This window comes from Protopterus annectens, chromosome 4.part0, assembly GCF_019279795.1.
Source record: "Protopterus annectens isolate FY-2018-M chromosome 4.part0, PAN1.0, whole genome shotgun sequence".
Lineage (NCBI taxonomy): Eukaryota > Metazoa > Chordata > Ceratodontiformes > Protopteridae > Protopterus > Protopterus annectens.
Window position 1 is genome coordinate 1107604496 of NC_056733.1, and position 19966 is coordinate 1107624461.

The 19966-nt window shown below is 38.0% G+C and overlaps 1 protein-coding gene across 1 annotated transcript in view; it reads right to left on the bottom strand.

Annotated features, from left to right (window-relative positions):
* Positions 1–19966, bottom strand: part of LOC122799790 (F-BAR and double SH3 domains protein 2-like) — a 1119909-nt gene that overhangs the window by 18403 nt on the left and 1081540 nt on the right. Inside the window, exon 15 of the mRNA XM_044069087.1 lies at positions 11394–11461. Coding sequence (XP_043925022.1) covers positions 11394–11461 — 68 coding nt within the window. The remainder of the gene's footprint in view (positions 1–11393; positions 11462–19966) is intronic.

A 19966-nucleotide genomic window follows, 5' to 3' on the forward strand; every position in this document is an offset into this window, starting at 1 on the left:
ACTACTACAAATAAGCAAAAAAAAAAAAACAGGCTACTTATTGCTATATATCACACATCAGCTGCTCCTCCTCAGATAGCTGTGTGTGTAATGGCTGAAACACTCAAGTTAACTTCTTAGTAGAAAGTTGAAACCTGAAACAACTTTAAAAAATGTTCAAAAGACAAATTATATATATATATATATATATATATATATATATATATATATATATATATATATATATATTTATATACACACATACACACACGCATACAAACATCTATAAATATTCATACACTTTAATATGTGCGTGTACCTTCTTTTTGCTGAATTCACATTCAGATGACCAGAATGCAGTGTTGTGGAATACAGTAAGTACATATAAGGGTAAATGCACATTTATTGATGTGACTGCCAGCATTCCTGAGACAGGATCGTAGGCTCAAGTAAAATGTTTATAAGCGGACATAAGGCAGGTGAAGGAGCCAGGTAATGATGTGGTTGTATAAAGTATGCCAATTCTCTGAGACTGCACAACAGACAGTATTTAGAATATGTCCTTTTTGTGATATTGGGGAAACTCAGATTTGGTATTTATAAAGTAACTGTGTAGGATTTTTTGGGACATGTATACAATTGCAATAAAGTAGTATTTACTGCTGGTAATTGAGTATTTGTATTTTACTATTATGTATATTCAGTTTTAGTTGCTGTCACTCTTTTGTGTTCAGTGATTTGGTCGCCGCTTTGTACACTTGATCTTTAAGATAAAATCATAAAGGCTACTGGTTTGACTATGGCATGCAGTTATCATGTGCCACTGTTTTTGGTCATTTCTGTCGGTGGTGACAGTGGTTGCACTATATTATAGCTGAACTGACTATAATTTTCTTAAGGAAGTTTCCTCTTTCTCTGTGGTCATGTGATAGAGGGGTTAGTGTATTTAATTTCTGGGGCTAAAGAGGCAGAGCCCCCACTTTGGCGGTTGTGGACGTCAAAGCCCATCACATAAAAGCCAAGTTTTCAGTTGATTTATGGGACAACAAACGCAATGACTTTTGTTTATATTTTCTATCAGTTGTCATATCTTTTTTTGTTTTGATTACAGCGATCGCCAATGAACTTGTTTTATGCATTTTCTGTTGGTTAAAGTTCATTTGCAATTTTAATATATATATATATATATATATATATATATATATATATATATATATATATATATATATATAGATCTACCTTACACTATTTAGAACGACGAGACCACAAGACCAACGGAGCAGATAACTGACAACTTGTAATCCCGACAGCAAAAACACTGACATGGGAAACGTGTGAGCGCGACTCGGTAAGTATGCAATAGTGACGGATTTAGAGTTAGGGTGCGGGTAAGGTGAGTGTGCGAAAGTGAGGTACTTAGGGTTAGGGTGCGGGTAAGGCAAGTGTGCGATAGTGGGGGACTTAGGGTTAGGGTGCAGGTAAGGTAAGTGTGCAATAGTGAGGGACTTGAGGGTTAGGGATGGATTAAGTGAGTTAGGGTGCGGGTAAGTGTGCGACAGTGAGGGACTTGAGGGTTAGGGGCGGATTAAGTGAGTTAGGGTGCGGGTAAGGTAAGTCTGCGATAGTGACGGACCTTAGGGTTAGGGTTTGGGTTAAGGTTAGTGCATAGATAATTGTGTGTAAGGTGTAGTGTAAGTTTTTAGGTTGTTGGTGTGCTTGTGTTGTTTGGAACAGCAAACTTTTTGTTTTGTTAACTGTCGGGATTGTGGTTTGTCGGGCATGTGAACTTTCGTGTTTTTGCAGTTTAGTTCAGGTACAAGAGCTGTTTTCCTTCACCTTTGCAAGGTACTTTGCAATTATAGGCTGTTTAGTGCTTACGATTGTATTGCTCCTTATTAACAAGGAGAGTTGAGTGCTTGTATCAGTTTAAAAGGCTTCCTAGTGCTTTCCAGCAGCTACTAAAGCAAATGCTAGTCACAGGAGTTTCAGATTTTAGTGCTACAATCTGAGAAACCAGCTACTTCTAAGGGAAGAATTGAAGAGCAGACTTTCTGGCACCTGGAATAGTTTAACCCGGTGGCTGGCCGGTGCTGCACGATCGCGATGAATTGCACAAGCTACGTGCGTTTTAAGCCAGAAAAGTTGAGAAAGGATAGAAATCAGCCCAAAATGGCAAAATTACTATTTCGAGAACTGGAAACCACTCCTCTACTGTTAGATAGGCAGTACAATGCTCACCACTCCACTGGTAAGCAGTAGGACTTCCCACAGCAAAAGGTCTGGATAGCTCCTGAACACAAAAATAAAGTCCTAGAAACCAGCAAAGGCTGGGATCTGGACCATATACTAACTAGGAAAGGAGGAAACAAGCAAACAAGATAAGTTTTTTTTTTTTTTTTTTTTGGTTTTGAATTCAAAACAGGCAAAACAATACCATGCACACTAAATAAACACAGAAAGGGCTAATGCACTTGGAGTGTGTAGCCTGGGGTTGCCACTCTTTTCAAATGGCCAAAAGTAGGGACATTTTAAGCTACAAACATCAGATTTTACAGGCGGCAGCGCATACTTGACACCCACGGGTCAGTACAAGAAGGATAGAACTTAACTTTTTGTCTAAATACAAAGAAACTTATTCTTGTAGCATTTTAAGTTACTTATTCTGTGTTTCTTATAACATTTAGGTATATTTTAGATACAGAATAACTGTTTTCTATACAACTATTAGCATAAAATATAGGAAATAATTTTGTCCTAAAATCTCAGGACATTTGCCATTTTTAGCAATTTTTTGGCAGGGACACTGCTTAGAAAACTGCCCAAGAGGGACTGTCCCTTACTGAGAAGTGGGACAGGTGGTAACCTAGTAGGCCCCTAAACAGTAAATACAATTAAAATCTACTAAAATTAGCAATTTAAAACAACTTTTAAATGAAGCAAGAGAAGTGCACAACTGAAAAACAATTTAGAGGCACTAATTGATTACAATAGAATAAGTAGCTGTAGTCTACATATTCAGAAAAGTCTATATATACAGAAAAGCAGCAAAAACGCACTTTTCAAAACAATTCAGATGCAGTGCAACCTAGATCACTTGAGTTGTAGCTTAATAATAAAACAAATACAGTTTTAATAAATGCACTAAAATATACTCTATATTTCCAAAATGTTTGAGAAGCACAGTAGCCAGAACACAAGGATATTCAGCAATTTTTTAAGAAAGGGAGAAAGGAAGAACAGAAGGAAATTCTCCATGTCAGGGTAGGAATGAGATAACGACACTAGACTGGGAGGAGTGTCAAGATCCAATTTAGAGTAGGGGGGGCAGCAACTGCAAGGCCAGCAGGTATAAAGACAAGATGCCAATAGGAAGGATGGGTGGGAGAAAACACTACAGAAATGTGTACCACAAGTGAGCCAACAGCTATGAAATACATTACAAGTATGGAGTATACAATAAAATTGCTATAAATATCTAAAATAAACCGTAACTACTACAAATAAGCAAAAAAAAAAAAAAAAACAGGCTACTTATTGCTATATATCACACATCAGCTGCTCCTCCTCAGATAGCTGTGTGTGTAATGGCTGAAACACTCAAGTTAACTTCTTAGTAGAAAGTTGAAACCTGAAACAACTTTAAAAAATGTTCAAAAGACAAATTATATATATATATATATATATATATATATATATATATTTATATACACACATACACACACGCATACAAACATCTATAAATATTCATACACTTTAATATGTGCGTGTACCTTCTTTTTAACTGAATTCACATTCAGATGACCAGAATGCAGTGTTGTGGAATACAGTAAGTACATATAAGGGTAAATGCACATTTATTGATGTGACTGCCAGCATTCCCGAGACAGGATCGTAGGCTCAAGTAAAATGTTTGTAAGTGGACATAAGGCAGGTGAAGGAGCCAGGTAATGATGGTTGTATAAAGTATGCCAATTCTCTGAGACTGCACAACAGACAGTATTTAGAATATATCCTTTTGTGATATTGGGGAAACTCAGATTTGGTATTTATAAAGTAACTGTGTAGGATTTTTGGGACATGTATACAATTGCAATAAAGTAAGTATTTACTGCTGGTAATTGAGTATTTGTATTTACTATTATGTATATTCAGTTTAGTTGCTGTCACTCTTTTTGTGTTTAGTGATTTGAAATTGTACGCTTTGTACACTTGATCTTTAAGATAAAATCATAAAGGCTACTGGTTTGACTATGGCATGCAGTTATGTGCCACTGTTTTTGGTCATTTCTGTCGGTGGTGACAGTGGTTGCACTATATTATAGCTGAACTGACTATAATTTTCTTAAGGAAGTTTCCTCTTTCTCTGTGGTCATGTGATAGAGGGGTTAGTGTATTTAATTTCTGGGGCTAAAGAGGCAGAGCCCCCACTTTGGCGGGTGTGGACGTCAAAGCCCATCACATAAAAGCCAAGTTTTCAGTTGTTTTATGGGACAACAAACGCAATGACTTTTGTTTATATTTTCTATCAGTTGTCATATATTTTTTTGTTTTGATTACAGCGATCGCCAATGAACTTGTTTTATGCATTTTCTGTTGGTTAAAGTTCATTTGCAATTTTAATAGATATATATATATATATATATATATATATATATATATATATATATATATATATATATAGATTCATCCTACACAAACGACACTTCACAAGATAAACATTTAGAACAGCCGAGACCACAAGACCAACGGAGCAGATAACTGACAACTTGTAATCCCGACAGCAAAAACACTGACATGGGAAACGTGTGAGCGTGACTCGGTAAGTATGCAATAGTGACAGATTTAGAGTTAGGTGCAGGTAAGGTGAGTGTGCAGTGAGGTACTTAGGGTTAGGTGCGGTGGTGAACAGAAGTGTGCGATAGTGGGGACTTAGGGTTAGGGTGCAGGTAAGGTAAGTGTGCAATAGTGAGGACTTGAGGGTTAGGGATGGATTAAGTGAGTTAGGGTTAGGGTGCTGGTAATGTGCGACAGTGAGGGACTTGAGGGTTAGGGATTAAGTGAGTTAGGGTCGCGGGTAAGGTAAGTGTGCGATAGTAGCGGACCTTAGGGTTAGGGTTTGGGTTAAGGTTAGTGCATAGATAATTGTGTGTAAGGTGTAGTGTAGGATTTTTAGGTTGTTGGTGTGCTTGTGTTGTTGGAACAGCAAACTTTTGTTTTGTTAACTATCGGGATTGTGGTTTTGTAGGCATGTGAACTTTCGTGTTTTTGCAGTTTAGTTCTTGTGGTCACGTCGTTCTAAATGTCGATCTTGTGAAGTGTTGAGCTTGTAAGGTAGATCCATATATATCTATATATATATATATATATATATATATATATCTATATATATATATATATATATATATATATATATATATATATATATATATATATATATATATATATATATATATATATATATATATATATATATATATACGCACACACACATACATACATATATATGTATACGTATGCATGTGTGTATGTATATGTGTGTGTGTGTGTGTGTGTGTGTATATATATATATATATATATATATATATATATATATATATATATATGTATGCGTGTGTGTATCTAGCTAGATGGAGAGAGAGAATATATATGAGAGAGCGGGGCACAGCAGTGATCATAATAATCTAAAACTCCCACACTTTGACTTCTGACATACTTTGGTCAATGAAACAGATGGTCAAATGGTGTGTGAGATCAACAAATACTGGGGTTGGGGAATATACCCTTCCCTCAAGTATTTTGCCATCTTGTTAGCAGGGGGATGTGTTGGTACAGTTTGGCCCTCCCATGGGGGATGTAGGATGGCTTGCTCCCTCTGCAGAAAAAATGTTATATATATATATATATATATATATATATATATATATATATATGTAGATACAGATGTAGATACAGATGTATTTTTTTAAGAATTGTTCACATGCTCTAAGCCTGTATACCGATATACAGATGTTTACATTGCCCTTTGCAACATCTAGGTATTGCAATCATTTTCGTACAGCCATTATATATATATATATATATATATATATATATATATATATATATATATATAATCAATAGGCATAATGTTTAAGGTGTTTTCCTTGCAAACTCGAGCTCCAGGGTTTGATTCTCACCATGGGTCTTTGTCTTACTGTGGTTGGGGTTGGCATAATGGTTAAAGTAGTTACCTCAATAACATAATCCCAAGGCAGACAACAACGAAACAAAATCTCAGGCTATGACAATGGACTACAGGAGACCTCAGAAAATCACTCAGCAGTAACTTTATGGAACTAGTTAAGCACTTTAAATTTAGTAACTTCTTCAGAACTAGTTAAACGGAAAAAAAACTTCCATTTAAATAACAAAGCATTATCACATGACAAATGAACAACCAATCCATGCTTAAAAACTGTTAAAACAATTAAGTCCACATTACAATACTTTAAAATGCTTGAGTTTTAAAATAGGGTTAATAAAGCAAGTATCATTCAAACCTGGAGACCTTGTGGCATCTAAAATAAGCTGCCATTTCATCTCACAGGTTTCCTAATGACTATGATCCAATCCTGTGGATGCCGTTTCACTTTCTCAATAACGCAAAACCCAAATTTGCGTGTTCCATGGTCAGCAATGTGCTTATACAAAGTATTCATCATTTTACTTTTTTTTAATATCCAATAAATATTCATGAATATGATCCTTAAATTTTCTTGAAGTCTTACCAACATAATATACTGTACACACCAAACATTTGTCATGTGATAATGCTTTCTTTCTTATTTAAATGGAATAAATGAAGAAATGTCCATAGCCAGTAGTTACACCATAAGCTCCACACAGCAGGCAAATCCTGGTAGTTGAATACTATAAAATCTTTATTCATGTACTCCACAATTACATGGATTACATGAATAAAGGTTTTATAGTATTCAACTACCAAGATTTGCCTGTTGTGTGGAGCTTATGGTGTAACTACTGGCTATGGACGTTTCTTCATTTATTCTTGGTAACTTTCTTGATGTCCTTTACAAACGGATTCTTTTGAATTATTTAAATGGAAGGTTTTTTTTACCATTTAACTAGTTCTGATGATGTTCCTAAATTTAAAGGACAAGAGGGCCTAACTAGTTTAATAAAGTTACTGCTGAGTGATTTTCTGCGGTCTCCTATATTCCACTGTCATATTCTGAGATTTTGTTAAATTAAAGTAGTTACCTCACAAAGTAGTACAGGGTTTGATTCTCACATATCTCTATCTCTCTCTCTCCATGTGTGTGTGTGTTGATATAGCTTAATACTTGCCTACAAACGTGTTTGTGTGTATGTGTGCGCGCACGTGTGTTTATTCATATAGCTTAGTACTTGCCTACAATCCTACAGTGTGTGTGTGAGTGTATATATATATATATATATATATACCAATGGTTGAAACCGTTCCACAAAAGTCATAATACCAAATACTGGTACAGCAAGCACAAACACTGAAACTCTCTACCACTCTGAACCCAGGAACAAGCATTACCATGCCTCCTGAAGGGGAGTGGGCAACTTTGGACAGTGACTCAACAGGTAGTGCGCATGTCTTTGGTGCCAGAACATCAGAAGGCTGTGGGTTCTGTTCTCACCTTAGGTAATTGGATTATTTAGGGTTGGGAGAATGGCCTAATGGTTAAGGTGTTTACCTTATAGACACAAGGTGCAGGGTTTGATTCTCACATGGGGTAAATGACTAGGCTTAAAATGGCCCACAAGGGCAGTTAGCCTAGTAGTAACCTATGAACCTTATGTCAGTTTTCCAATGTATGACTCATGCAGGTAGACTCGACCACCTGTGTGTCGTGTATATTATTTATATATATATATATATATATATACACACACACACACACACACACACACACACACATATATATACACACACACACACACATGCCTATGTATACATGTACACACATCCATAGTAAATATATGTATTACATACAGAGATGTGCACATGTGCATGTATATTTTTCTTATCAAAGCAGCAGAGGTAACTATTACAGGAAAAAATACAGTTTTATTAACAAAACTAATGCAGACTCTTTGCTAGGGCAAGACAAAACAACAATTCTGGTCAATCATACAAGTTCTGCTATAGACCCAGTGTGATTTCAGACAGGGTCTTTCTGTTCAGATTAGTAGAAAATTTCAGGCTACTTTAGGTCCTTTCAGGTTGTCTTGTCCTTGCTACACTACACTCACTAGAACTACACAAACTCCACCCTCCTGCACTGACAGGCCAACTTCTCTGATTACCAGGACCGTAGCCCTCTTTTTCACTTACCACAAAACACGATGGTTGCTTGTTATCACCACTATGTGGGAACCTAACTAATACAAAAATGTGTTTGTATCCAAAAACTCTGTACTACACTATTTGCAATCATATTACTTAAAAGATGTTCAGTATTTACAAAACACTTCATGTACAAAGTTATTTACATCATTTGATGGTGTGAACTGACACTTTATGTTACTACACATAAAGGTATGTGGAGCAGAAAATGCAATAAGAAGATAGTTGAAAAGGATGCTAGTAATGATGCTGTGAGAACTAAAATGAGTGCATGTGAATTACATGTCCCACTCCAGACACACTTACATGTGAATTACATGTCCCACTCCAGACACACTTACATGTGAATTACATGTCCCACTCCAGACACACTTATGTGAATTACATGACCCACTCCAGACACACTTACATGTGAATTACATGTCCCACTCCAGACACACTTACATGTGAATTACATGTCCCACTCCAGACACACTTACATGTGAATTACATGTACCACTCCAGACACACTTACATGTGAATTACATGTACCACTCCAGACACACTTACATGTGAATTACATGTACCACTCCAGACACACTTACATGTGAATTACATGTCCCACTCCAGACACACTTACATGTGAATTACATGTCCCACTCCAGACACACTTACATGTGAATTACATGTCCCACTCCAGACACACTTACATGTGAATTACATGTCCCACTCCAGACACACTTACATGTGAATTACATGTCCCACTCCAGACACACTTACATGTGAATTACATGTCCCACTCCAGACACACTTACATGTGAATTACATGTCCCTCTCCAGACACACTTACATGTGAATTACATGTCCCACTCCAGACACACTTACATGTGAATTACATGTCCCACTCCAGACACACAAACTGTACTTGTTGGTTTACTGAATGATACTCTAACATGCAGCCGCAGTGGTCCAGTGGTTAGCATTGCCACCTCACAGCAAGAGGGTCTCTGTTTCGATTCTCAGCTGGGGTGCATTCTGTGCAGAGTCTGCATGTCCTCCCTGCAGTCACTCAGGCTTCCTCCCACATCCCAAAGACATGCTGTAGGTGGATTGGACACACTAAATTGGCCATAGGTGTGAGTGTGTGCATGTGTGTGCCTTCTGTGGAAGGCTGGCTGGCAACTCGACACAAGGAGAAGAAGAAGGTCACTCCATGATACTCTACATATGTCACACACATGCAGCAGTCATCTCATGTTGTCTTGGCCAGGAACTTAGATGATTTCCCAGTGACTAAAACATCGGGATACCACAGACCTAGGGCATAATTCAAGGTCTGTGATCAAGCTACACCTGGAAATTTCTGTAATGACTTAGTAGATATCGGTCTGCTAAGCATTTCACTGGATGTACATGCAAGTGTTTATTTGTACTGTTCCAACTGACCTACCTGATGTTAGTATTCATGAACAAAAACTAAATAAACAGCACATGTATGTACTAAAATAGCCACTGGCATCCTCCCAGTGTGAACCTTCAATCCTGTCTACTTGTACTGCACGCTGTAAAGAGTCAGTGTTGTCAAATGACAACTCTTCCTCAGTGACGAACATAAAAACCCCTTAAATAACCTTTTTCTCAGGCTTGCTTCAGAACTAATAGCCACTCCTCTGAACTTCTTTGTACCGGAATTTTGGACAAAGGCCCAGCATCATGTACAATCTGTAGACATACTAATTTACTTAAGTTAACAGAACCACATTTTCCATCAACATGAATTTTCAACATTAAGTATAAAACTCTAATTCAAATAACTGCCACTGCAGACAGATTTTAATCCTCAGCGATTTAAAATAAAATTAAAAAAATTATGAGGGATAGGGATACATTACAAGACAAAATCAGGGATACTTTGTAAAATCAGGGGCAGTTGAGAAACATACAAATAGCTATTTCCTGAATCATAACCCAGTTCCAGTAGTCAGACAAGATATGTTTTTTTTTTTCATCTTATGAATAATCAAGAGTTTTCTAAAGGTAAAACAAAACAAATGTAAAGCGGCACACATTATTAAAAGCAAAAGCAATGTCTCCAACTGTTAATGCCAGGGTATGAAAATCTCTGTTTACTGAAAGAGAGCAACTTGTTAAAGAAAGAAAGTATAATAATTTAATAATATATATAATTAAACATTTTAAACATTTGCTTCTTTCTTTTTATTTTGTATATGGGATTTAATTTCTGTACTGTACTGTGGAGCTTTTCTCCCTCTGACTCCTCTGAAAAGGGGCACTTGCCCAGCTGGGCCACTCCAGTTAACAAATGCAATAAACATACATACAAATGTACACACATATACATACATACATGTGTAGTGCATGCAGCACTGTGATTATACTCTGTAATTGGGGAAAAGACACGCTTGCTAAGCCCCTAATGTCAGAAAGGTGCAAGTTCCCCAACCACTGTTAAAGCCTAGTTTCACTCTGCCACATTAACAATGGTCAGCTGTCACCAAAGAATGTTAGGAAGTTGTTTAATCACTTTATTAGGACATTTTTTCTTTAAATGTCTGAATTATGTGTTTAGAGAGCTTCTCACTGACCTACTACAGTGTTGCTGTCCACATGGCAGAGTGAAGCAGGTAAAGCCCCATGCACTGCAAAGAATTGTATTGGGTTTCTTGAAATAATTTTTATTGGCATTCATATTTTGAACGCACAACAGCATGGTTAGGATTGGAGATCCAATCATAATCCTATTTATATGTATACACAAACTATATAATATATGCACATCTAACAGTACAACTAATAAATAACAGTATAATAAGAGAGCAAAATAAAAAAGTGACATTTTTATTTTCCATAAATCAGCTGTAAACACTGACCACAGTGGAAAGCGAAGTACAAATGTAATGATTCTAAAAGGAGTCAGGAAGAATTTTAAACCACGAAAACATGAGCTTCTTAGAAGGTAATATTTCCAGAAATTACATGTAACATGCTGGTTTACTAATATTCTCGTTACAAAGAATGAAAAGGTAGTTCTTACAGGTCGAATCCTCCCAAGTGCCAGTTCTGGTGAATTCTGTGTGCTGCTTCTGCCTTCCTGGGTGGAGCCTGTGAAGAGAGAGAAAAAGTGCAAGTGAGGACTTCTAGATACTCCACAGAAACTAGCAAATGGAATACCACTGCAATGCCAACAATCTGAGGAGTCGTGCTTCACAAATAATTAACAGCATTCACTAATAAATGGAAGCATTTTATGGTCTCGAACTACTAAGGAAACTTCAGGATGGCACTGTCACCGTAAGTCATGCTTATGCTGGTGTCCATACTTAGTGTTTAAACATCAGACATAATGTGAAACGTATGTTGCAAGCAAACTGTTCCAGTCAACAGACAAAATACAAGCGATAGCACTATTTTTTCTAGAGAGACAGCCAATTTGTCATCTCCACTCACTCAATTCCTGCACAGCAGCTAAATAAAAAATTTACCTTAGCCATCAAAACATAAATGATTCTCTCAATGAAGCTGGCACTTTATTATATACTGTGCTCTACATTCAGTCTAACCTCACTTCTTATAATGCAAGATATTGCAATGCACCCAAGGTATATACTGTATCTTGTTCCACACGTCCACTTGTACTTTTACATTACTTCATTTTTTGATACCTGTTTGATCCTATTCTAGGTAGCAGGAGAGCTGGAGTCTATTTTGACAGAGAACCAGGCATGAGCCATGATACCAATCCAGTGCATCACAGGACACACACATTTACACCAGTTCAACCGCTGGCATGACTTTGGGCCGCAGGAAAAAAAAAAAAAAAAAAAAAACAGGAAACCACATAAAAAACATGAACATGTGGAGTGCATGCATATGGTGCACAGAAGGCATCCCAGTTGGAATGTGAACTGAATGTTGTGAGGGTGCAATGTTAACATCTGCATCACTGTGCCACGCTGTACTTTTTACATATACATCTAAAAGACATATGGTCGTGACGGCATCATTGCCGGATGTTACAGGCAAATCCTGTTATATTTTTACCTTCCAAAGTGAATTTTAAATGCTTTCCTCTCAACATCATATGGCCAAGCCAGGCTCCTTTTTAAGTCAGTCTCTCACTTTTTCATGCACCATAATGTGTATTAACCCATGAAAGATTATTTATGTTAACTGATCAACTGGTAAGGTAGTTATAGGTGAGATAATTGGTTTACAGGATTTTTAAACTTTTAACTAAACCATCTAATTAATCAGTTAAACTATCATATTTTCCTGGAATCACTTTCCATCAGGAAGAGTCCTTTCCTCCAGTTCCCAGAGTTAGCAGACTGGTTGGAATGTTATGCCTAATAAACTCCACTATTTCCTTATCAGACAGTAGCTAAGATACTACAAATCATTCAGACATGCATCACCTACCCACTTAGCTAGGACTAATCATGCTTTTTTTGTCCTCCCACTTAATACCAATTCAAGAAAGTCACCTCCTTGTAGAAAGTTCAAAAAGTGATTTAAAATGCAACCAAATTCACATTCTTATAGATCTCATGGCAGTACCTCAATCTGTTTCATATTTTTTTTACCCTGCTTAGCCTTCAGTTCTGAAGGTTCAAGAAACGTTGTTTACATTCCAGTGTCTTATTCCAGCATTTCTAACCTTCCTTCCAAACTTTCTCTGACATTAAGATGAATGTCATCTTTGTCTAAATACCTTACCGGTGTGGCTGCTTAGATCCATGTTGCTGCGTGTACTTCCCTCACCCTTGTCTTAGATCCATGTTGCTGCGTGTACTTCCCTCACCCTTGTCTTAGATCCATGTTGCTGCGTGTACTTCCCTCACCCTTGTCTTAGATCCATGTTGCTGCGTGTACTTCCCTCACCCTTGTCTTAGATCCATGTTGCTGTGTGTACTTCCCTCACCCTTGTCTTAGATCCATGTTGCTGCGTGTACTTCCCTCACCCTTGTCTTAGATCCATGTTGCTGCGTACTTCCCTCACCCTTGTCTTAGATCCATGTTGCTGCGTGTTACTTCCCTCAACCCTTGTGCACCTGCAACAGCCTCTATTTCTCTCCTGTCTTAGGAAATTTCTAACACTGTTCTTCTTCTCAAACCTAGAAAGCCATCTCCTGTTTTTTAATGACATCTTCTACCACGGTCTTATCCATACTGTTAGCCATTTGCTGAATAATATGTCAATCTTTGACTTGAAAGTACACAAATATGCAATGACTCCCTTTGAAACATAGGTGAGACCTGTATATCTGGACAATAGGAGCTACCACTATAGCTTAACTCAAATGTCTCCTGTTTAGGTATGAACACACAGTACTAGATTTCCACTTTTGTGCAACACAGTTTCAGGACTAATCACTTATCATTACAGACTTCAGTACCGTTTCAATATTACAGTCATTTGCAAAGTTTAAGGTCCAGTAATTGATTCAGTTACTCATAGTCTATTATAAAAAAATGTTGATAATGTGACGTTACATCTACATTATGAATAATTCTGGCCTTCCCTGCAGTTAGACACACTTAAATTAGGCCCTCTGTATGCGTTGTCAGGTAATTTATACAAAGCTTTAAAGAGGTCAGTACGTGGCAAATGGCAATTAGTATTATAAGACAATGGATAAAAGATGGCTGTGTCATATCTAGACAACAATGCGACACAAAAGTTCACTGAATAAATGAAATCAGCTTGAGATGAGCCATCGATATATGTTGTTCTTCTTTCGGCTTTTTCCGGTTAGGGGTCACCACAGCGGAACTCTGGTCTGCTAATGATTGGCAGTAAGTTTTTTTTATGATGCCAAGGTGCCAGCCCAACGCCTAACCTTTAAACAAAGGCACGCCTATTCACGCATGTCTTTCGAAAGCCACTCGACCGTGGGGAGGACATGCAGACTCCACACAGAAGGCGCTCCAGACGAGAATCGAACGAGAGAACCTCTTGCTGTGAGGCGACAAAACTACCGCTACACCACCGCGGCTACATGAGCAATAGATATATAGTCCAGGTAAATCTTAAGAAAGAAAGACAACTGGTCACAAAGGATAATTATTCAATTATTGTTGGATGTGCCCAAAGAATGGCATGCAGCAACAGTGGTCCCACTCCACAAAGGTGGCGCCTCTACGGACCCTGGAAACTATCGCCCCATAAGCCTGACTAGCCTAGTCTGCAAGGCTATGGAGAGGATCATCATGGAACTCATAAACAAAGACATTGGGGATCTACAGACACTAGATCCTACCCAATTTGGCTTTGTCAAGGGCAGATCCTGCCTTTTGAACCTGGTTGACTTCTTCGAAACAGTCACCAAGGCCATAGATGAAGGGAAGGTAGTCCACACAGCCTATCTGGACCTCACAAAGGCATTTGACACAATACCCCATTCGGGCATCATAGATAAACTATCCAGCCTAAATATAAACCCCTATGTCACAAGATGGGTCGCAAACTGGCTCAAAGACAGAACCCACAGAGTCAGAGTTGCTGGAGCCATGTCAGACTCGAAACCGGTCACAAGTGGCATCCCACAAGGTTCTGTCCTGGGACCTCTCTTGTTCGGTATTTACTTTTCTGAGGTACAGGCCAACGTGGGAGGACTATGGCTCACCAAGTTCGCAGATGACTGCAAACTGGGCGCCATAATGGACTCTCCAGCTGACACAAACATCCTTCAAAAAGGTCTCGCTGAGACGGATAACTGGTGCCAGAGCCATGGTCTAAAGCTAAATGCCAAAAAGTGTATAGTTATAAATGCCAAAAAGTGTATAGTTATACCCTTTGGCAAAAACAATGTGCCCACAAATTACCACATAGGTGGTAACCCATTAAGTACAGAGAAAGTAATTAGGGATCTGGGGACCCAAGTTGATAGCAATATCTCCTTTGACAACCACATTGCCAAAGTGGTTAGAAAGACCTTCTACATAGCCCACCTCATCATGAAAGGATTCACATCTAGATCAAGAGAGGTAATCGTGCCCCTTTATTCATCCCTCATCAGGCCCATCATAGAATACAATGACCCCTTTGGGATGTACCTTACCCGACACCTGCAGCAATTAGAAAGACCCCAAAAGGACCTCACCAGGAGGATCAAGGGACTCAAACAGATGCCATATGCTGCTCGGTTAAAAAAACTCCAGCTCTACTCAGTTGCATACCGCCTACTTTGAGGCGATCTATGCCTGACATAAAGCTATGTCCAACCCAGAATTAATGGACATGCTCCACCTCAGTAAATCTAAATCCTTTAGTGCCACGCGCTCGAGGGACTTGAACCTCAGCACAGAAATAAATAGAACATGCTGGAGGGACAGATTCATAACCCAGAGGCTACCTTCGCTCTGGAATAGAATTCCAATTCATGTTAGGCAGAGCACCTCACTGACTCTCTTCAAGAAGAATCTTGATGAGTGGATGGGGGATCATAGGTTTGTCCCGGGGATTACTTCCGTGTCACTATTAGACAGAGGCACAGTAAACTAAACTTTAAAAAGGGCACAGTATACTCAAATCAAGGGGTGGCATAAACCAAACACAATCGGGCTAGGCTTGTAAATGCCCCAGGGCAGATAGCCTAGTATGAACCTATGAACGGAGTCCTCAGTTTCTGGGGAAAAAAAAAACTTAAGCAGAAATGTCATAAGGTTCAACAGAATTTATGGATGCTCCTTTGTAATTGATACAGCTGTATATTAAGAAAAACATAGCACTTAAAAGAACATGAGAGCTTTGCAACAGGATTTTTATGTGTGTATATATGGACTATGAATGGGTGGCCACGGTGGTGCAGTGGTTAGCATTGTCACCTCACAGCAAGAGGTTCTCCGGTTCGATCCTCAGCTGGGGTGCCTTCTGTGTGGAGTCTGCATGTCCTCCCTGTGGTTGCGTGGGTTTCCTCTGGGTGCTCTGGTTTCCTCCCACACCCCAAAGACATGCTGTAGGTGGATTGGACACTCTAAATTGGCCCTAAGCATGAGTGTGTGCATGTGTGTGCCTTCTGTCGAAGGTTGGGCGCCGGGCTGGCAACTCGACACCGTAAAACTCCACCGCCAATCATGAGCAGACAGATGATCTGCTGTGGAGACCCCTAACCGGTAAAAACCGAAAGAACAAGAAGATATATGGACTATGAATAAACTGTGATATAGTAAGGTTGAAGAAATTGTCATTAATACAGCTACTTAAATTCAATGCAAAATAATAAACTGGGATAGAGAGAGAATACGTGGATGGGAAAACAAAACTACAAACAGAAACCATATGGTCATACTGGAGAAATGAAACATAAGCAATCTGACGTCAAACAAGAGCACTAGTAAAATAAAATGCATGTGAAGCCCAAAATGGCAGTAAAAAAGTTATTGCATGTTTGTTGATATAACTGGTGGAATTCCACTCAACATATTCTCTAAATCTGGAAACCCTATCTCCACAAAGGCAGAAGGAAAAAGGAAGCCAAAACAAGGCAACAAGATTGGGCCTGGACCTGCACCAGAAACAACTAGAATAATCAATATGTTAAACTAATTTGAGGAAAGGCATCAAACAAGGATGTTCTCTATTCCAGACACCTACTGTTTTGTAGGTATAAGAAATATTAGCCTTAGTAATAAGAAATTTAATTATTTTATTTATTTGACATTTTTTTACCATGGTGGTCTGACTGAGTCTACAGAACCCGTTTTCAGCAAAGGCCCGGGGAGAAAAGCTCCACATACAGTACAATACAGGTACAGTGTAATCCAATGCAATAAAGATTACATTAGAAATACTATAGAAACTAAGTTGAAAGAACAAACTACGTTACAAGATGTTGCAATAAATTACTACACATCTTGACAATTCTATAGTTAAAACATTACAGATAATAGTCACTCATCATACGTGATGTAGATAGTGTCCAAAAAATAGTACGTAGGTAGTACAATGTGTGACATTGGCTGTTGTAGTACATGGAAAATAGAATGTTACTTTCAGTTAGGAAAATAGCAGCCAGAATGTTAGTGATGCAGACAGACAGTGAGAGAGTTAAGACTAGATACTTCTAGCTCTCGCTCTTACTACTACTTACACATTTTTTTTCCGTCATATTCCATACTAGTTAGCTCATGTTGCACTCAATTCCCATAATCCCTTATTACTGTTCTTTAATTTATTTATTAACTTCCAAAGTTCACACAACTTTATCTGTATATTTCCTTACTTCATGCCTAGTACCTTGGTTCAGCAATGTACTGACCTTAGTCTTACCATATTTCTGCTTAGTTTGTTGCCATACTACGTGAAAATTTCCATGTATGTATTGTATTTCTATCCATTCTATATATTCCTTTATTGCATGTTATGTAATTACTTCAGAAGTATGTATACTTAAAATGTGATCTGTGTTTATCTTTGTTCTTACTATTTGTTTACTTGTTTACTGAAAAAGGGCTTCTAAGTACCCAGACAGACTAACCCGGTTAACAAATGTAAAAATAAATATAAATAAATAAATAGAAGCAACACAGCCTGAGCAGTAGCTTAAGGATATGGTATAGAAACAGAGAAGGAGTTAGAAGAGCCTTAGGATCGTGCAGACTATGAGGGAGTGAAATGTGATAGAAGAGGAGGATGTGGAAGAAGAGGGAGAGATGAGCATTAGGCAGGCTTTATGCAGGAGCTGAGCCATGTATTTTTGAGATGATTTTTAAAGAGGCTTTGAAATGGGTTAGGCCAGGAATAAACCTGGTAGCTAGCGGGAGTGAATTCCAATGTATAGAGACAGAGTATGAACACAGAGAGTGACCGGGTTTTCTTGTGGGTTTTGAGATAACTAAGAGATTTGTGCCTTCTGATCATAGGGATCTATTTGGTGTGTAAGGTGCAATTAGACTGGCTAGTGCAGGGCAGGCAGTAGGCTTGAAAATAAGGTTGTGCAAGGTGGATAGCTGAATAAAGGCAAGCTGGTTGGGGAGTTCAAGCCAATTTAATTCTAGGAGTGGTTTACAGTGCTGTGTGTGATACTTAGAGTTTGTGACAAACTTTGTTGTAACACTTTTCCATCTTGCTTAGGGAAGAAGTTTGTACGTTAGTTAGGATAGGGGCCCCATAAAGAAGGGAGGGAAGTAAAAATGTTTTTGAAAGGGTAGTTTTGGTTGCTGCAGTAAATAAATATTTGTTTTTATATAACAGTCCCAGTTTTTGATGAGTTTTCTTTATCTTTTGCTGTATATGGGGGTCAAACAAAAGTTTATTGTCAATGGTTACGCCTAGAAGTTTGGTTTCCTAAACTATTTCTATGACAGTGTTGTCAGATGCAAGGATGTTAAAATGACCAGTGACAAGGGGAGGTGTTTCTGGGATGAAAGATTACTAGTTTTGTCTTGTTTGGATTAAGAAAGAGTTGGGCATTTCTTAGCCAGGATTTGACTGCAGTAAAGGACTGTTGAGTTTCTGAAAGTAGTTCCGGTAGTGAATGAGCAGTACAGATTATAGTGGAATTATCAGCATACTGAATGAGGGTCCCAGGGTGAGAGGCAGTCTGAAGGTTGTTAGTGAAAATGTTAAAGAGTAGGGGTCCTAGGATGGAGCCTTGAGGGACTCCAGTAGGGTTGTGGAGAAAGGGTGAGAGTTCACTGGACCATTTCACTGCTTGTTTACGATCCTTGACGTAGCTCTAAAACCATTTTACTGTGTCATGTGAGAAGCCCAAGTCAGACTGTGTGTTCAAAAGTAAGGAGTGAGACACTGTGTCAAACATTTCTGGAATAAATATAGGAGGAACTTATGCATCCAAAATAATGATATATGCAGATGATATAATGTTAATAATTACTAATCCAAATCAATTCTTTAAAAATAAGACAGTTTGAAATTATTTCAACCTACATTTTTAATAATAATAAGAGCAAATTTATAATTTTTAATAAAAGTCAAACTATTAAAACAAATACAGAATATAAACTAGAAGGAGACTAGTGAGTAAGAATATTTGGGAATAACAATAAAAACTGGAATGAAACAAGAGATATGAATTATAATGGTATTTGAGACAAGATAAATATACTATTAATAAATGGGATAAACAATTCTTTACTTTTGTAGGTAGATTACAGCTTATAAAAATGGCATTGCTACCTAAGATCTCATACATAATACAAACAGCAGCACTTATGTCAAGTAACTCTCAAACAAAAAACATAAATTTTTTCTGGTATCCCAAAAGACCAAGAACATCATATAAAAAACACAAAAAACTTGGGATAGTAGACATATAAAAAAATGTATGCAGTAGCCAGTGTCCACAGTGCTAAAGAATGATTCATTGATCCATTCACAGATAAATTACAACTTGCTGGTACCCTCCAGACCTTTCCTGGACCCCCTGATTATTCAGATTACTTTCTAGACTCCTTAATCACCAGTCTCTTTTTGTTTCCCTACTCAACCTTGTGTTGGTGGTAGTGGGCTAGGGAGGTTGGGGAATGAGCTGTCAAAATGTCATGAGAAGCAATTGTTTTTATTGGCTTATCACAAAACGTTCCTGCAAGGAAGAAATTATGACTTTTTTCATGACTATATACTTTTCAGCTATCTTAGTCTTA